Below are 12,238 nucleotides of genomic sequence, written 5' to 3' on the forward strand. Positions count from 1 at the left end.
AACCATTACTAAGTGCAGTAAATACAATATGTGTATATCCTAATTCAATGAGCTTCCAAGTGCAAACTTAATTGAGTTATGTCTCTGGTATGTACTAAGGGGTGGGGTAGGCATAGGAGAGGTTACAGTGCTAAACAAACCTATGTAATCAAAGAGTATGAGGCTGCATAGTTAAATCGGAGAAAGCATAAGAGCAAGAGTGCTGAGCTGTCCAGGAGATCAGGCTGCACAGCTACAGTCTGAACAGAGGTGTCTTAAGTATTTTGAAAATAGCTCCATGCTTGGTTTGTAGATTAATGATTGTAGATTAAGTGTAAACTTGTTGGATTCTCTTGGAACTCAAGCATGAGCTACATGTTTTCTTGGTTTTTGAACAAAATAATACAAAAACAGCTGCCAATACCCTCAAACCTTGACTTGCACAACATTGTAATTCACCATTTTTAAATTCTCAGATTATTCCTTGTTCTGATATGCGGTCAGTCCTTGGCCGTCAATGAAGTGGATTTTGCAGCAGTAGATTAATACAGTGTCCCTTTCTCCAATGCCCAAGAAAGCCCAATGCAGCAGTACAGTAGTGTTACATTTCTGCTCAAGATGCCTGGAACTTTGTCCTTTTTTTTAGGTCTAGCCTTTTGTGTGCATTGTCCAAACCGGACACAGAATGCCTATGCTTGCACATGCTAGCCTGTGTGCTGCCGTCTTCTCCGCATCGGTGTAATGGCTTGGGCAGTTTCATCTTTGATCATGCTGGGCAGTGTGCAACTGATACAGAGAGAGCCTGCAGAGGTGTGGGTATATAGGTGCAGGTGAAAGGGTACTGAGATTTGGGAGCGGTCATTGACAGTACCACCAAGTGTATTTTCGCACAAGTGTGAATAAAAGGCATGGGGTGAGGATGTTTTCACAGGCAATAAAGTATGCATGGATAAAAAGAGGTGTAATAGAGAGTCAGATTTATGAGGATCGGTTTGTTCTAGTGCAAGGCCGAAGCTCTTAAATTAAGACCTTGTGTCAACATCGCAAGTCATACTGAGGATTCTGTGGGAGGGTTTTCTTGCACCTGTGTGGGAATCTCATTTCGTGATCTGCTTAAAGCGATGACTTGTCCTTCGACTATGTCTTGGTTATCCCGAAGATCGTAAAAACCAAAGGCTTTACCTGAATTGCATTTGATCCCTGTACTCGGAACAAGACAACAACAAAAAAAAAAAAGATTAAATTGATAACATCTCTATGCCTAGCTAGAAAATTATTTAACGGATTAATTCTAGTTTGGTGTTTGTTTATTTATTTTGTTCTTGGGCAGGTGGGGCTCAGCTTCTTATTTGACAGTCGTAGGCTTGCTGCCCTTGTTGCCGGTGGAACCAAGAGGGACGGTGACGTGGTCTCTGGTGTTTCATGGTTAAGACCTCATGGATTGATTGTGTCTGCCTGACACTCCTCTACTGTCTTGGCAGTGCGTTCTGGAAAGACATTTTTCTGTGCCGAGACTCTCTCGCCTCAGTCGCTGTACAGGAATGCTGCCACATTCTTCCACGGAGTGGACCCATCCCTCTCAAACGCACGTGTCCCACACAGCTTCAGACAGCCTGACTGACACTTTCCTGTATGTGAAGGAAAAATAAAAATTAGAGATTTCGTACACTTAAAAAAAAAAAAATTCCCTGTCGATTACACCTTTTTGTAATTCCCACCTGAAATGTGACCTGTTGAATGGTTATAATGGGTGAGATGGTCCATGGAAGTTTTGCACAGCTTATACCATTTGGAGTTTGAGGGCTTGGATCTTTTAACTTATTTTTTGTTTTCTTCAGTTTTGTAAGCCTTCCGGTCTCCTCTCCTCCTTCCTTAACAATTAAATATTGTTCAAGAGCTGCTTTTTTAACAGTTGTAACCTTTCCAAAGCTCCATATATTAATTTAAATTTGGCTGATAATGGATATCAAAGAGAAGGTGGTATATTTAATTTAAGGGAGAAATACCAAACCACAAGGCTCATCAATGGTCTCTAGCTTATGAACAGAAATGTTTATTTTGACCCACAGGTAGCTCAGAGCCCAAAGCACTTTTTCAAATCCCTGAAATAATTTAATTGATTCTGAGGAATCCTGGCAGGTTCATTAACTCATTTAGAATGTCTGCCTCTCAGGGCAGTGGGGCTTTCCTTCGCAGTCTGCTGTTCCTGTGTGTGGATCTGTCTAATGGTCATTGTGCACCTCAGCAACTCCGAGTGGGAGCGGTTTGCCCGGCACGACATCCTTTCATGTTGAAAGGTTGGCATTGTGTTAACAAGCCTCTTGTTGGATTGGGTTGGATATCTGACAGGATTACGCACATGGGCTGGTATGTACCGGAGAGCTACAGCATTGGGTCATTTTATTGTGTTGTGACATGCTTCCCAGCCCCCCTAAACTTTAATCCCTTAGGCCAATTACGTGGAGGGTTGTCTAAGCACAGGGAAAGGGTTAAATTGATTAAATGTGTCCAGAAGATCATTACATAATAATCGCCTAAGAGAGAACAGCTGACACTGCCTGCCCTCAGGAACAGCTGTCGTCTCAAGGCAGTCGGGTTGAGTTTTGTTGCAAACGCACTGTGCTTTACTGTAGCCACAGTTAAAACTTGTATTGTCATGACTGTATCCCAGCATCTTAGATGAGGGTTGCCCATCTCCAGCAGGCTATATGGGTCTCTTTTGAATCCACAGCACTTTCAGAAATGGGAGAAGTAGTAAAATTGGTCTAAATCAGCCAACAAGTTGAATTAAGTTAAGAGTTCAGGTGGAGTGAAAACCTGGAGTAGGTTAGGAGGTAACCCACTGTGGTTTATATCAGCCAGAGTAGCAGTCTGTATAGTGATATTTCTGACCGCTTTGCACTGTGAGCCTTGATAGTATTTTATGGCGGGAGTTAAATCAAGTTGCCAAGCTGCCAATGCACAGTGCTTAAAACAAAAATGGCAATGAACACATTCCATCGCCCACCCACTGTCCTGGTCTCAACCCTGTAGGAGACTTCTGCAATGAACTGGAGAAGCCAGTTGGATAGGGACCGCAGACCGCAGCTTCCCTTGTTGCTTTGGAAACTCCACTGTGAGGGAAATGGTACTCCTGTCAAAAGGATTGCAGCAATCCGTATGGTTTCGAGTGAGGCTACAACTCATTTAACACATAATTGCTAATCATTAGCAAAGTCATCAGAGTTTGCAGGAACTGAGCTAGAACAAAAGTACACTGTGTACCTGTTATGAGGAAAAAAAAAAAAAAAAAAAAGGGGCGGGGGACGACGACTCAGTTCTGACTTCTGAATTGAATAAGGTCTTGAGAATCCTTTTCATGTCTGTATCAGAAAATCAAAAACATTTTGCAGGGTAAACAAATATCGGTTAGGAACCACAATGATCTGATTTCTTAGCAGACACCTTTATCCAGGCTGACTTACAATTGTTACAACATATCGTGTGTTTTTACATTTGTACCGATTTATACAGCTGGGCATTTACTGGAGCAATCTAAAGTACATTCTTCAAGGGTACCATAGCAGTGCCCCCCACCTGGGAATTGAAACCACAGCCCTCCACTCCAGAGTCCAGAGCCCTAATCACTTACCTGAATAAAGGTAGAATTCACGTTACTATTTCTGTGCTCTAAAACCCTTTGTTAAAGATTGAAATGACTCTTGGGGGGGGGGGGGAGTAATTGCAATTAAAATGTAAAATCTTCTCTGTCACTCCTGCTCTTTCATATTCATAAAAATATTTCCTTTTTTCCTTTATGTACTTTATTTAAAGGGTCTGTGGTTGGCCATATGTGAATTAAACCTTTCTAACTTTCTGAAGTGCTAATGTGGAAGCAAAGGGGTCTTTTGTACAGCAGTTGGAACATTTTGCTCGTCCCCTTTGCGGTGCAGGCCCCGAATTATAGCAGCATTTGGGTAAATGAAGTAAAATCCTCTGTATTGCTCTGCATGGGTTGACTAAACCTGAGGGCCAGAACTGGAATTTATGCTGTCCAGTGTTCTGGTCTGTACCTGCTGAAGCCAGTGCTTTGGATGGCTAAAGCAAAGGCTATACGTCTCTTTGGACCTTGCCTGGCTATTTGAGTGTTTGAGTGAGGCATCTGAGTGACCCCGGTTGCCAGAATCCGGGTGGAAGGTGGAAGATGGAAGATGGAAGTATCTTAGAAAATGAACAAGGTGTGGTAAATGTTCCAAGCGAGTATTTCACACAGGTTTTTACAAAAGAAAAAACAGATAACAACAACATGGCACAGGTTAACAATCATTCCAGTCAAACTCGGTCGGGATAAATGAGGTGGAGGCATTAGGGACTAGTAGAATAAAAAAATAAATCGCCTGGGCCACATGGTATGTTTCCAACAGTACTTAAAGAAATGAAGTGCGGAAGGTCCGCTCTGTGGAAGAATGTGGCAGCATTCCTGTACAGCGACTGAGGCGAGAGAGTCTCGGCACAGAAAAATGTCTTTCCAGAACGCACTGCCAAGACAGTAGAGGAGTGTCAGGCAGACACAATCAATCCATGAGGTCTTAACCATGAAACACCAGAGACCACGTCACCGTCCCTCTTGGTTCCACCGGCAACAAGGGCAGCAAGCCTACGACTGTCAAATAAGAAGCTGAGCCCCACCTGCCCAAGAACAAAATAAATAAACAAACACCAAACTAGAATTAATCCGTTAAATAATTTTCTAGCTAGGCATAGAGATGTTATCAATTTAATCTTTTTTTTTTTTTGTTGTTGTCTTGTTCCGAGTACAGGGATCAAATGCAATTCAGGTAAAGCCTTTGGTTTTTACGATCTTCGGGATAACCAAGACATAGTCGAAGGACAAGTCATCGCTTTAAGCAGATCACGAAATGAGATTCCCACACAGGTGCAAGAAAACCCTCCCACAGAATCCTCAGTATGACTTGCGATGTTGACACAAGGTCTTAATTTAAGAGCTTCGGCCTTGCACTAGAACAAACCGATCCTCATAAATCTGACTCTCTATTACACCTCTTTTTATCCATGCATACTTTATTGCCTGTGAAAACATCCTCACCCCATGCCTTTTATTCACACTTGTGCGAAAATACACTTGGTGGTACTGTCAATGACCGCTCCCAAATCTCAGTACCCTTTCACCTGCACCTATATACCCACACCTCTGCAGGCTCTCTCTGTATCAGTTGCACACTGCCCACCATGATCAAAGATGAAACTGCCCAAGCCATTACACTGATGCCGAGAAGACGGCAGCACACAGGCTAGCATGTGCAAGCATAGGCATCCTGTGTCTGGTTTGGACAATGCACACAAAAGGCTAGACCTGGAAAGGACAAAGTTCCAGGCATCTTGAGCAGAAATGTAACACTACTGTACTGCTGAATTGGGCTTTCTTGGGCATTGCAGAAAGGGACACTGTTTGTATTAATCTACTGCTTCAAAATCCACTTAATTGATGGCCAAGGACTGACCGCATATCAGAACAAGGAATAATCTGAGAATTTAAATGGTGAATTACAATGTTGTGCAAATCCAGGTTTGAGGTTAAGAACATAAGAAATTTTACAAATGAGAGGAGGCCATTCGACCCATCATGCTCGTTTGTTGTCCAGTAATAACCAAGTATCACATACGCAGACTGTTTTTTCAATACACAGTTTTAATTTTTAATTTTCAGTATGAATTTTGATAAACTTTTTTTTTTTAATGCACAGTTTAGAAGGCTGTATGTTTACAAATCACATACAAAAGTACTTTCTCTGGGCCATTGGCTTGGCTTTTGATTAATAATGCACTGACTTCTGTGTAAGCCAGTCTAAGAGCTTACTGGGCTTACTCTGGGGACTCTCACTGTGAAATAATCTCCACTGTGAATTCCACTTTCGATTTATCAAGGTTATGGAATTGTTAGTTTCAGCAAAAGCTCTGCAGATTTTCACATACGAGCTGAATGGGCTATAACTTAATATGTCATTGCAAGTATCCAGACACTAAATATATTGCAGGATCACTCCATGTGATCGAATGAGGTTAACATACTAAATTTAAGAAATTGTAGTGGTTTGGGTGGTGTTCTACAACCCAATTAAGTCAGCTGTCTTGTCTGAATTCCTTGTGCCTCTTTATAATACTATGACTTTTTTTTTTTTCCCTTCATAGCTTATCTACCATAGCTGTAAAACTGACTGATGGCCTTTTCTTTTTAAAGCTTTGTGGTTTAAGCTGCAAAAGACCAGTCTTCTGATTTTTACGAATCTTCATTTGTTCATCCTTTCATTTCTAGGCCTTACAGCATGGCTTCTTTGACTTTGAGATGTTCGATGTGGATGAATATGAACATTACGAGGTAAACTTTTGATTTCCTCTCAGCGCTGCAAAGGCATTAACAAGACAATAAGCCCATACACAGGATTTAAATTTGCATTTAAAATTTGGTTTCCCGAAAGGCCCCAGGTTTCATGGGTAAAATCAGCTCAGATAGTGAATCAGTCTTCATAAGGATTTTGACAAAATTACGCTGAACCAAAGCCACCTCACTGTATTTAATGCAGCCAATCAAAATAAACCACAAGCTGACCTGAGCTATCATGATAGCTGATATCTGGCTTTGAAAGATGAGCAGAATGTCCCATCTTCAATAGACATTCAGATGGTCAATAGCAGATAAACCAGAAGATGGTGTTGGATTACACGTAACACGGGAGTCTGTCGGTTTTAGAGACCTCAATCTTCTGAAAAATGTAAACCGCACTGTTAATCTAGTCTTATTATATTCCTTCTTATTTGTATGGGCAATTGCAATGCATAGTATTTGAAAGCAGGCAAATGAATGCGTATACCCCAACAGTTTGTGTTCATGACCAGTGTTGGGCTCGTTATGGACAAAACATAATTTATTAGTTGTTACTTGTGTCTTGGGGAAAAAAGTAATTATTAGAATTGCATATTAATTCATTTGAAATGTAGCGAGTTATATTACTTGTTATATTACCTGCTACATTTTGTAAATGTGTGCCAAACAAATAAACTGTAGCTTAAAGCCATGGGTTACCTTAGTTGTTGGGTCAATAAAACTGTATAAAACTGAATGAATGCTGTATGATATATTACTTCCACACAAGTTTTTTTTTAATCAGCAACTTAATTACAAAGTCTCATCAATAATAGAAAACAAAGTAATCTGCCAGAAGTCTGCTGTAAACTGTGTAGCAATTAAAACCGTAAATACACAGGAAGCACAGTAGAGATTGCTGTGCATTCGACAGCATCTCCTGCGCAGAATACATTGCTATGGAGGCTGTTATGGTACAAAATAAATCGACACTGCTAAATCAAACAAAATATTGAAATTTACTAGCTTCATTATAACCATTCACAGCACTTAATTATTTACTTTAATTGAGATAACCTTTCAATATACATCAACGAAATCAAGAAATTAAAAGTGATATCTCTAACCTATAATAGGAAATAAAAAAGCAGAAATCATGGCAAAGGCTTATGGTTACTTGTCTGTATTAAACTACATTACATTAGCAGTTACCCCCAACTCTGTTAACTTAAATGGTTAATTGCTGGGATTGGTTAGCCCTTGAAAATGCTGAGAATAGTCCTCTCTGCTGGATTTATTTTGAACAGCTTTGGTTACAAGGCATCTAGAAATGTATTATGGCCCATTGAATAGCAAAGGAATTTGTGGCATGCTGTTGTGCAGGGACATACCTTGGCACACTGAGATGTCAAACCACATAATGCCATTTTGTTTGTGCAGTCCACGAAAATAAACATGGGTCTGAATCTGTTTTTTTGTATTTGTATTTGTCTTCTTTCTCTTTCCCCTCTGCAGCGTGTAGAGAATGGTGATTTTAACTGGATTTTACCTGGAAAGTTCTTGGCTTTTAGTGGACCTCATCCTAAAAGTAAAATTGAAAATGGTAAGGCAGGTTTCCCCCTTTTTCTTTTGGTTAGTTTGATTTTTGGTTTCCCTTTTCTGTCTATGGGTTTCCCTCAGAGGGTTACAGGTGTCCCACTCTAAATAGTGTTTAATAATAGTTACTTTTCGGAAGAACCACCAGCCTAATGTGGTTCATTCTCTGAAGTATACAGGCTCTAAAGAACGTGTCTCAGTTCTGAGTGATTCTGTTTCAATTTTTTGAAATTATTAATCCAAGAAATGAATTTAAAAAAACAAAACACCAGTTTATTATCTTCAACCCAAATCTACAACCCAAACCCAAAAAGTGTATTCCTTGCTGTGCATATTCCCATAACTCTATTAAAATCCAGAATGATTGTAAGACCTTGCCCTGGGTTCTTGTTTAAAGTCCCCTACTTTATCAACACAAAGTGCAATTGTGCTGTTTGGAGTGGCAGGGAACCTAGCCACCAATTGCAGCACTGATGCAGTGAGCCGGCCTGTGCACTGTGCCTCTCTGCTCATAGGTGGCGCTGCTGGTTAATTCATAAATCCAGACCACTGCCACAAAGCAGCACCAAAGCACAACACAGAATAAACTCTTCTCCTGATCATACTGGGAGATCCAAGCAGGGACCTCCTTAGTTCAGTCTCCCTTATGACAAAAGTATCTGGAGGTGGTAAATGGCAGAAATATATTGTGCTACATCTATAAATACTGTAAATATGTTGCTATTTTTGCTGTATTGGCCTTTTTCTGTATTTAGTTTCACACTTCATTTAATATAATTCTAATTGTTTTTTGTAATTATTCATTTAATGTGAGGTTTCTACTTGCTCTTCTTCCTCCTCCTCATCTTCTATTGCAACAACTTTTATATAGCTGTAATTAAAAGCCCCAGTATCTACTGAGAAAATGTTAGTTCAGGACCTCCTGACAAGTGCTTTGGAGATCATGGGGTACATTGTCAGACCAGAGATTCATCTTTCCTTGCACAGGCTACCCACTTCATGCCCCCGAGGCCTACTTCCCCTACTTCCGGAAGCACAATGTGACCACCATCATCCGCCTCAACAAGAAGATCTACGATGCCAAGCGCTTCACGGACGCTGGCTTCGACCACTACGACCTGTTCTTCGTTGACGGCAGCACTCCCAGTGACGCCATCATGCGGCGCTTCCTCAATATCTGTGAGAGCATGGAGGCAGCCGTTGCGGTGCACTGTAAAGGTAGGCTACAGTTGCCAGTGAAGTAGTGTGACTTCCCCCCCCCCCCCCTACAGGAAAGGGCAGGGTATCAGAAATTCTGTTTTTTACTTGTAACAATTCCTGCATTGTAGCAGGGCAGCAGGGAGTGAGGTTCTTTGACTGGGGGGCTGGGGAGTGGTGATGGTTTGTTGGAGATTATCTAACAGTGAATGGTTGAAAAATCTTTTAAAAACTGGATTGAAATTTGACTGATTTCTGTTCCCTCAGACCTGAGAGGAAAATGAAGAGCTTTCATTAAATTAATTTTAGTTATGATTCAAACACTAACTATATAATTTTGTGATTCAAAAGCTGATGTTCTGATTCACAATCTTACCCTCTTTCGTCTCATTTCAATGTGTACTGAAGTACAAGGTAGAAGAAGTTCAGGCCCAACAGCACTGCCATCAATGATTAAATTAAGTGTAAATAGTCTTGAAGCAGAGGGTACAGTTAATGTTTTTCATGGGTGTAGGACAGGGGTTCTCGCTACAACATTCTTCGTGGTCTCGGAGTGCGACTTTCAACTCGGCTAGTGGCTGCTCATATTAATATATGGAAAAACAAATAATGCACATATTCAAATATTTGTAACTTATTAATATACCACAGTCTTATTTTTTACAGACTCAATTATAGAAACTATTCTCAAATTTAAAATTTTACATTATTTGTACATTGATAATGAAAAACAATAACTGCAAATAAGTCCAAAATTACTTTAATAAAAATAGAGGAAAAAAAATATAAATCCATGTCTTACACTGTACTTGACAAGTATGAACAAACAGTGGCTCTCCAAAGTATTCAACTGCCTTTGACTTTTCCTCATTTCATTGTTACATTAAATCGGAATGGATTAAATAATTTGTTTTTGCCACTGATCAACACAGAAAATGTCCATAATGTGAACGTGAAAAATATAATCTGCAAATTGTTCTAAATGAATTACAAATACAAAACTGAAAATTATTGAATGCATAAGTAATCACCCCCTTTGCTACGACACACCTGATGGAGCTGTGGTGAAACCAGTTGTCACGTAATTATTTGAATGGAGTCGACCTCTGTGCAATTAAGGTGAGTCCCATGATTTCAGGTTAAATACACCTGTCTCTGGGAGGTCCCACAGTTGGTTAGTATAATTCCTAACAAAAACGACATCATGAAGACGAAGGAACAATCAAATCAAATCCAGAATAAGGTTCTTCAAAAGCACCAATCGGGTAAGATATAAGAACGTTTCCAAGGCATTGAGTATCCCCGGAGCACAGTAAAGTCCATTATTAAGAAATGGAGAGAGGCCTAGGGCAACTTTTAAAGGAGTTAGTCTTCCACAGCTGAGCTGGGAGACACTGTGCAGAATGCAACAATAGCCTGTGTGCTTCACAAAAGTGGCCTTTATGGGAGAGTGACAAAACGAAAGCCATTGTCAAAAATAGCTCGCATCAAATCTCAGTTAGTTTGCCAGAAGGCATGTGGGAGACTGAGACCAAGTGGAGAAAGATTCTATGGTCTGATGAGACCAAAATAGAGCTTTTTGGCCTCAACGCTAAGTGCTATATGTGGTGCAAGTCTAACACTGCACATCATCCTGAGAACACCATCCCTACCGTGAAGCATGGTGGTGGCAGCATCATTCTATGTGGATGCTTCTCTGTGTCAGGTCCTGGAAACCTTGTAAAGATGGCAAAATGGATGCAGCAAAGTAGAGAAATCCTGGAAGAAAACCTGCTGACGTCTGCAAGAGACGTGGGACTTGGGAGACGATTAATCTTCCAGCAGGGCAATGACCCCAAACATACAGCCAAAGCCACACTGGAGTGGCTTAAAAACAAAAAGGTCAGTGTCCTGGATTTACCCAGTCAAAGTCCCGACCTTAATCCAATTGAGAATTCAGTTGAATGAGCTCAACAAAGGTCCCCATCCAACTTGATGGAGCTTGAGCAATTTTGCAAAGAAGAATGGGCAACAATTGCTGTGTCTAGATGTGCAAAGCTGGTAGAGACCTATCCACAGACTCCTGGCTTTAATTGCTGCCAAAGGTGCCTCTACCAAATAGATGGAAGGGGTGATTACTTATGCGTTCAATTATTTTCTGTTTTATATTTGTAATTTGCAACAATTTGCAGATTGTTTTTCACTTTGACATTATGGGCATTTTCTGTGTTGATCAGTGGCAAAAACTGATTAAATCCACTGTAACATAATGAAAGTCCAAGGGGGGTGAATACCTTTGAGAGTCACTGTAGGTCCAAATGTAGGTTACATTTTCACCTTATTTAAATTTCCAGTACACACAAGCTCTAATTTACTAAATAAAATTGCTGCTTGCCAAATTTGATGAATGCTAGTCTAGAACCTTACTGCACAGGGCTCCAACCTAAAGAGCTAAAGAGCCCTCTGCTTTTTCATTCCAGCCAGACTCTCAATCACTTTATTGAACCAGTTATGGACTACTTCACTCCCCATAAACCCAATATGTAGCTTCTGATTAAGAGTGCCTTTGGATTGGGGGTTCTCGGGGCCAGGTTTGAAGGTCGATGTTCCGTAAGACTGGGCTTCAGATGGGCGATGTCTTTTAATAATAAATTGTGATTCCTACATGTATACGAGTGTGCGTCTTCAGCAATCTGATTTACAAACTACATACAGCACTTGACTCATTTGTAAGTTTACTATGTGTTTACACTTGCATTGACAGTTATTGGTATTATAATCCACTTGGGGGCAGTGTTTGCTTAAAATAATAAAAAATAAAATGCAAACTTTTAGGTTAAACGTCCTAAGTGATAAATAGAACAAATATGATTATGACAAACGCATGACATGAGGAAAGATTTAAGATTTATCTCTCTTCTCCTGATATTTGCTACTAATTTTACTTCTATACACTAGTATTGCTGATTGTGCTCAATTCCTGTAAACCAGTGAAGATGCTTGTTAAATATCCTCTTGTAGTCCAAATAGGGTACATGTCAGCAGGCACGTGTATGTGCTTCCTGTGTATGGGCATTATACGTATAAATCCACTGCTGAAAATGTTTCTCTATTGTAATTATACTG

General features: G+C 40.3%; 1 protein-coding gene across 6 annotated transcripts in view; it reads left to right on the plus strand.

Annotated features, from left to right (window-relative positions):
* The window catches only part of cdc14ab (cell division cycle 14Ab), a 67,735-nt gene that overhangs the window by 36,384 nt on the left and 19,113 nt on the right, over positions 1–12,238 (plus strand). For all 6 annotated transcript variants that reach the window (XM_066692570.1, XM_066692568.1, XM_066692571.1 and 3 more), the window contains 3 exons: positions 6,293–6,355; positions 7,856–7,943; positions 8,924–9,154. In XM_066692570.1, the coding sequence (XP_066548667.1) occupies positions 6,293–6,355; positions 7,856–7,943; positions 8,924–9,154 (382 nt within the window). The remainder of the gene's footprint in view (positions 1–6,292; positions 6,356–7,855; positions 7,944–8,923; positions 9,155–12,238) is intronic.

This window comes from Amia ocellicauda, chromosome 19 (assembly GCF_036373705.1).
Source record: "Amia ocellicauda isolate fAmiCal2 chromosome 19, fAmiCal2.hap1, whole genome shotgun sequence".
Taxonomy (NCBI): Eukaryota; Metazoa; Chordata; class Actinopteri; order Amiiformes; family Amiidae; genus Amia; species Amia ocellicauda.